Here is a 7,586-nt window from a genome sequence, read left to right on the forward strand (position 1 = left end):
CCCTTTAAATATTAAAAATAGTATATGTCATTATATTGGATCCTTGCATTTGTCTTAAAGTGACAGCAGCCTAATATACTCGCAGCTGTTTGTGTCACCAATGTCAATCAAACAACAAAAGAGAAAGATAAAATCACTTTTGTAGTGATAACAAATATAAATTGTATTAATTCATTATATTAATTATATTTAACTGAAAAAGTAAAGACTGCAATGTTATTTTACATCTGATTATTAAATGTCTGAACCTGAATACATAGATTTATCTGAAAACATAAAGCACTGCTTATATCCTCTGTATCTATGTTCTGTTGTATTTATTTATGCTTTATCTATGTTTATTATTTTCAATACAGATGCACTACCCTACAAAATCAGCCCAATCATCATAGAATGATTATTTCTTTACAAATAGAGCCATTTAAATCATCTGGTGAAATTGCTTTCATATATTGAAGAAAACCAAAATATATTGCAGAAAAACATATTTTTCCCAATATCGTGCAGCCCTATTAGGCAAGGCAAGTTATTATAAATCTTCTATTATGTTTTTGTATTGTTTATGTGCTATGCTCATAGCTGTCTGTTTTTGCTCTTGTAGTATGCTGACCCTGTAGCAGACCTGTTGGACCAGTGGGGTGTGTTCAGGGCACGGCTCTTCAGGGAATCCTGTGTGTTCCACAGGGGGAACTACGTCAAAGACCTCAGCCGACTGGGCCGGGAGCTCAACAAAGTCATCATAGTGGACAACTCTCCTGCCTCCTACATCTTCCATCCAGAGAATGCGGTACGTACCACTATAGGCCACACCTGCAGTTGACTTGACATTACAGCATCAGAATACACTTTTACCATGTAATTTAGGTTGCATGTTGACTCTTAGAACTTGTGATGTGTGTGAATTTGTCTTTTATCCCAGAATATTTGTTTCCAGTGGAACTAATGAGGTAGAACCCAGCCGCTGGCTCTGAACACTCCTTTGTCAAAACTTCTCATCAATTATAGACTCTGTAGCGAGAGACCTGTGGAGGAAACCGCAGTCAGACAGATCCTACCTCACTGCTGTCACCTCCTACACTTGCTCGCACCCGTCCTCTTAGATTAGAAGGTGTTATTCTGTATTCAAACTAATGAGCTGAAGGTGCTTATTAAAGCCTGTTATCTTTGAGATGGTGGAGACTTCTTCTCAAGACACTGCACACAGTTGGTTGGCTCAGTCGCGTATGCCTTTATCTGCCACTGCTGTCAACAGCACCTCCTGCGAGATAAATCGGAATAAAATCTAAGTCTCCATACGACTTAGCGCTCTACACAAACTGAATAACGCAAGAACTTCAGGAGTATAGGGGACATCAATGGTCTACATAAAGAGACCTTACACTACAATTGTTATGATTAATAATAATCATCAATCAATAATGCATAATAATCCTGCAATGATATTACGCAGCGCCTGAAAATAGGCTAACTTCCATCAACATAGAACTTCTATCTACTTAGCCAGCAGCCATATCACCCTGTAGCCTAAGACTGGTTTCCCACTGAAGCTAAGCAGGGCTGAGCCTGGTCAGTACCTGGATGGGAGACTAACTGGGAAAACCAGGTAGCTGCTGGTAGAGGTGTTAGTGAGGCCAGCAGGGGGCGCTCACCCTGTGGTCTGTGTGGGTCCTAATGCCCCAGTATAGTGATGGGGACACTATACTGTCAAAGAGCACCGTCCTTTGGATGAGACTTTAAACTGAGGTCCTGACTCTCTGTGGTCATTAAAAATGCCATGGCAATTCTTGTAAAAGAGTAGGGGTGTAACCCCGGTGTCCTGGCCAAATTCCCTCGATTGGCCCTTACCAATCATGGCCTCCTAATAATCCCCATCCACTGAATTGGCTCTATCACCCTTTCTCCTCTCCACCTATCGCTGGTGTGTGGTGAGCGCACTGGCGCCGTTTTACTGTGGCTGCCGTCACATCGTACAAGTGGATGCTGCACACTGGTGTTGGTTGAGGAGAGATCCCCTGACATGAGTGTAAAGCGCTTTGGGTGTACAGTAGTACAAATGAAAGTGCTATATAAATGCCTCATTCATTCATTCAACATAACCAACATGGCAACCTTCTAGCACAGAGAGCATGCTGGGGACTATTTTCAGGTGGTGCGTAATATCATTGCGCCGCTGCACCCATGGTACGGCAGCAAAGTTAATGTATTATTACACAGTAATGAGAGTATAGTTCCTAGCCATATCGGTCTAGAAAATCACAACTTTTCATTTTCCGTCAGTCTTAGTACACAATGTAATTATACACATAACAACATGTAAATAAGAAAATGTTGGTGTTATTTTGTCACTTATTGAGCAGTGGTGTGTAGACAGAGTTATGGCATGCACAGAGATAAGAATGGTATGTTTGGATTTATCTAACTTTGGGGGATACGGTAAATAAGTCCAAAAAAGTCACACACAAAAAAGTCGGTGTGTTCCTTTAAAGGGAAAGTGTTTTTTTTAGGGGATAGTTCACCAAAAAAGGAAAATGTTCATAATTTATTCACCCCTGTCATTTCAAATCTGAACAACCATCTTCAAAATATATAATTTTTGTTCAGCTGAAGAAAGTCACAATTTTCACAATAAGATATGTTACAATTACAAAAAGGTTTGTAACAATTAAGAATGATCATTTTGGAGTGGTTAATACTTTTAAAGGCATAGTTCACTTTGAAATTAAATTTTGATATGTTTTAGCTTACCTCATGGGCATCCGAGATGTAGGAGTATTTGTTTCCCCAGTAGTTTCAATTTTGATCATTTTTGGTCAAACCGTTCTTGTCTGTGCCTCACATAATGCAGGTCTATGGTCACCACCCCAAAGAGCATACACAGAGAAGTCCAAATTAAACAATCCCCCATCGTAAGTACACACTGATGGCCTAAGACACGAAACCAGCGGTTTGTGTGAGAAAACGAACAGTATTTATATCGTTTTTACCTCTTGTACACCACTACGTCCGACTGATCCGAGGGCGCGTGTGCGTGTTTCCTGTTGTGACATTCGCGCGTTCTGGCTTTAGTCTGCGCAAGCGCGGAAAGCGCAGGAAGTTGATCTCTCGGGCGTGTACGTCTCTCATTGTTTACACAGAAATTTGGGAAGTGTTACCTTTCACTGTGAAGATCTAAACATATTTAGATGTACAGGACATCGCAATGGAAGAAGATTTCGATATATTAACAGACAACGACGTTTAATTTTTTTCACAACCATATTTATTTGAACCAGAATACACTGATCAAGAATGTGATACCACTTCCGGCGCTTTCCGCGCTTGCGCAGACTAAAGCCAGAACGCGCGAATGTCACAACAGGAAACACGCACGCGCGCCCTCGAATCAGTCGGACGTAGTGGTGTACAAGAGGTAAAAACGATATAAATACTGTTCGTTTTCTCACACAAATCGCTGGTTTCGTGTCTTAGGCCATCAGTGTGTACTTACGATGGGGGATTGTTTAATTTGGACTTCTCTGTGTATGCTCTTTGGGGTGGTGACCATAGACCTGCATTATGTGAGGCACAGACAAGAACGGTTTGACCTAAAATGATCAAAATTGAAACTACTGGGGAAACAAATACTCCTACATCTCGGATGCCCATGAGGTATTTGTTTTAGATATGATTTAATTTCAAAGTGAACTATGCCTTTAAGGGTGTATGTTTTAAGCGGACCCTATACAGTGACCAAAGGTTCTTGATCAGAATAAATTTATTTTGCTCGAATACTAATTTAGTGAGCACAGTTGGTAGTTTTTAATGAGCGTAGTTGCTAATTAGTCGCTCAGGAATGGTTTAAAAAAAGCGAAGTGCAGAACGCGAGGGTCTCGAGAAGTGCTTTTGAGATGTGATACAATAACGGAAATAACAGAAATGGTCAAACAGCAGCTCTCTCCAAGCTCTTTTTTTTAAAAAAACAGGTTGTGATAATTGCTTGAAGAAATGTTATATAATTCAAGGTATCCGGACACAGCCACTATGAATGCTTCCTCTGCCATGTTACCATTAAATAAAACATCATGCCAATTTGCTACTGTAAACAAAAGCTTGCAGTGCTTGCCGTTCCTCTGATATGGAAGTAAAACTGTGCCACTGGATTTTGAATTCTAATTTTTAGCACTGAATTTTTTTACATCGAATTTTTAACAATGAATTATATTTTGCATCTAAATCAGACTTTGAATTTTTAAAGCCATCGAATTTCTAGCTCTGTTTTTTTTGCCTATGACATTTTTTCAATGTTTTAAAAAAATTCAGTGTAAAAAGAAATTCAACGTCTCAAAAAATTCAGTGTAAAAAAATTCAACGTCTCAAAAGATTCAGTGTAAAAAAAATTCAACGTCTCAAAAGATTCAGTGTAAAAAAAATTAATGTCTCAAAAGATTCAGTGTAAAATAATTCAACGTCTCAAAAAATTCAGTGTAAAAATATTCAGAGTCAACATCCGGGTAACCAAGGAGAAGCAATCGATCCCTGTATCAAATCATCCAACATCCAGCCAATCATTTACGCTCCATTGGTCATGTGACGCTGAAACAGGAAGGCGGGGAAGTTCACTTCCACCAATGGAGCGTAAATGATTGGCTGGATGTTGGATGATTTGATACAGGGATCGATTGCTTCTCCTTGGTTACCCGGATGTTGACTCTGAATATTTTTACACTGAATTTTTTGAGACGTTGAATTATTTTACACTGAATCTTTTGAGACATTTTTTTTTTACACTGAATCTTTTGAGACGTTGAATTTTTTTACACTGAATCTTTTGAGACGTTGAATTTTTTTACACTGAATTTTTTGAGACGTTGAATTTCTGTTTACACTGAATTTTTTTAAAACATTGAAAAAATGTCATAGGCAAAAAAAAAAACAGCTAGAAATTCGATGGCTTTAAAAATTCAAAGTCTGATTTAGATGCAAAATAAAATTCAGTGTTAAAAATTCGATGTAAAAAAATTCAGTGCTAAAAATTAGAATTCAAAATCCAGTGGCACAGTTTTACTTCCATACTCTGAGGTCTTCTAATTGGTCCACTGTTTTGGAACTGACATTGATGAGTGGCGCTGTGTGTAAAAGTTGAAATTCTTTTAACTTGACACTGTGTCTTATATGTACGATTTTTGGATTCAAATATCCAAAAACCACTAGAACGTTATATATTTTGCTGACTGCTTTTTTTGTGGACTTTATCCTAAATGTTTCCAAGAATAATTAAATCCAGAGAAATAAGCTATTTTAACTAGCCTGATGATGTGGTCATACTCAATTCTAGTCACAATATGAGTCTGAGACTCCTCCATTGGGCTGTGATTATGGGGCGTGTTTCAACCGAACCAGGAAAGAAATCAATTGGATAGACCTACAACCAATCAGAGCAACGGAATGACGCATTACGTTAGTTGTCAAATGTCAACAGAACTCAACTGCAGTGTGTTGCCAAGTCCACGTTTTTTTCCGCGGGTGGTTTTCCATGTCCGCTTGTTGAAGCGATTATTATAGGATATATAGACCCATGAATGCTAATTTTAGCAGGCAACCTTGCCAAAATAACACACATTTTACCCCCCCAAAGTAGTTGGGCTAGTAGTTGGCGGGTTTTGTTGTAAAAACTTGGCAACCCTGTCTGCACGCGCGCTGGAATAAACAATCTTTGACGTTGTAAAAAAAAACGGTCCGTTTAGGATTTGAACAAATATAATCCAAGTGCCTTTGATGACGTGTATGATAACGTTACTGTTGATCATCTGTCTGTCATCGTCTAAAGCCCGCCCTGATGATTTCATTGGTTCGACCAGTTTCTGTTCGGGGATAATTACTCCTCTATGGATCGAGTCCAGACCAAACCACTCGAGCTCAAATGTTGTGGGCGGGGATGAGTTCAGCTGGCATCCAGGCTATATTTTAACCAGGACGAGCTAACTTTCATACTCCATACTACAGTAGGACAGCTTCATACTACAGTAGGACTAATGTTAATAATTCTTTAATATAGTAGCTCATCCATGTGATTATTTTTGGCTGTAGAGGTGAAGACAACAACTCCCATGATACAGCGAAATCAAGGTGTCATCAAGTTACACCTTTGTTTAGAATAAGCGACCTCTAGCAGCGAAAATGACATATTGTGCCTTTAAAAATGCGGCAAGACACTACAAAAGACTTGAGACGCGAGCGTAACGGCCCCTTAAAGTGTGTCTTTCTGTGTTTGCAGGTGCCGGTGCAGTCGTGGTTTGATGACATGACAGACACCGAGCTGCTGGATTTACTGCCACTGTTTGAAGGCCTGAGCAGAGAGACAGACGTTTATGGTGTGTTACAGAGCCTGAGGGCCAGGTAGCACACGGGTTCAGCACTGCCGGGTCCAACACAAACCGTCTCGGGTCCAGCCACCACGAGCTCTGGCATCAAAAGGACACCACTCACTCACCCAACGAATGCTACTTTATCTCTCTCAAGTGACCAACGGCCAACAATATTCCTTGGCGAGCAAATATGAACACTCACCTTTGATGCAGAAAGAAGAAAACAAAGCGTAATTTTTTTTAAAAAGAGAAACACAAGAGTTTACTATCCTTGAGTGTATTAAAAAAAGAAGAGAAAAACAACAAGACGAGCTATTTTTCTGGACCGGCGTGAAAACACTTTGAACTTTTTTTCTGCTCAGGCTATGCAGGCAGTCTTTTCCGTGGCGTCACCGGTAGTTCCAACAACTGTGATTTATTTTTTTTCTTGTTCTCTCGTACCAAACGAAGTGCCTTCTGACTGTTGTTTTTATGAGGACACAAATGATTTTTTGTATGCTGCATATTTACAATTCGAAACCTTTAAACAAACACTTACTGTAAGACCAAGGCAAACAATAAGTCTTTTACAATTCATGAAGACTTTACGGTGACGGTCAGGAGTCTTCACTGGACTGAATGATACTATCGAGCAAAAGATGATGCTGTTATTTTCTTGGGTTAAATTATGCCTTCAAAAATATAGCATATGAGCATTTTGTTCAAAATAATTGTTTGCATCTATTACCCAACTGTGATTTGAACTGATATTACGACATATATTGTGAAAAACGCGGTAATCAACAATCCAGTACGTCATGATCTGAAATGAATAATCATCATTATCAAAATAAAAGATGCAATCAATATAAAGAATGGCTCACATGTTTGTGTCTATTTGTGTGCATTACACTTGATTAAGTTCTGAAGGGATGCTGGGAAGCCATGAGCCAATGACACACAATGTACACTGTAAAAAATGATATGTTCAGTAAGTTATGACGTGTTTTTACATTGTTTTACCTCTTAAAAATAAGTTAAGAAATTTTCAACTTTTTTTTATAAGTTATACAAGATGTAACTAATTTTTAAATTCAGTTTAACATAATCTAAGTTGAAATAACTTAAACTTCCAAGTCGATTGTATTTAAAAATTTCAGGCTGTGACTTTTTTTTAACAGTGTACAGGATCTTTACAGTACAGTGAATTTAAATATGCTTGGTTTTCCTCGACAGGATTTTGTGCTCAGAATTGTGGGCTGT

General features: G+C 38.7%; 1 protein-coding gene across 2 annotated transcripts in view; it reads left to right on the forward strand.

Moving 5' to 3' along the window:
• Positions 1 to 7,201, forward strand: part of ctdspla (CTD (carboxy-terminal domain, RNA polymerase II, polypeptide A) small phosphatase-like a) — a 49,232-nt gene extending 42,031 nt beyond the window's left edge. For both annotated transcript variants that reach the window (XM_067435428.1, XM_067435429.1), the window contains 2 exons: positions 602 to 787; positions 6,254 to 7,201. In XM_067435428.1, the coding sequence (XP_067291529.1) occupies positions 602 to 787; positions 6,254 to 6,379 (312 nt within the window). In that variant the 3' untranslated portion in view covers positions 6,380 to 7,201. The remainder of the gene's footprint in view (positions 1 to 601; positions 788 to 6,253) is intronic.
• Positions 7,202 to 7,586: the final 385 nt, after the last annotated feature.

This window comes from Pseudorasbora parva, chromosome 24, assembly GCF_024679245.1.
Source record: "Pseudorasbora parva isolate DD20220531a chromosome 24, ASM2467924v1, whole genome shotgun sequence".
Taxonomy (NCBI): domain Eukaryota; kingdom Metazoa; phylum Chordata; class Actinopteri; order Cypriniformes; family Gobionidae; genus Pseudorasbora; species Pseudorasbora parva.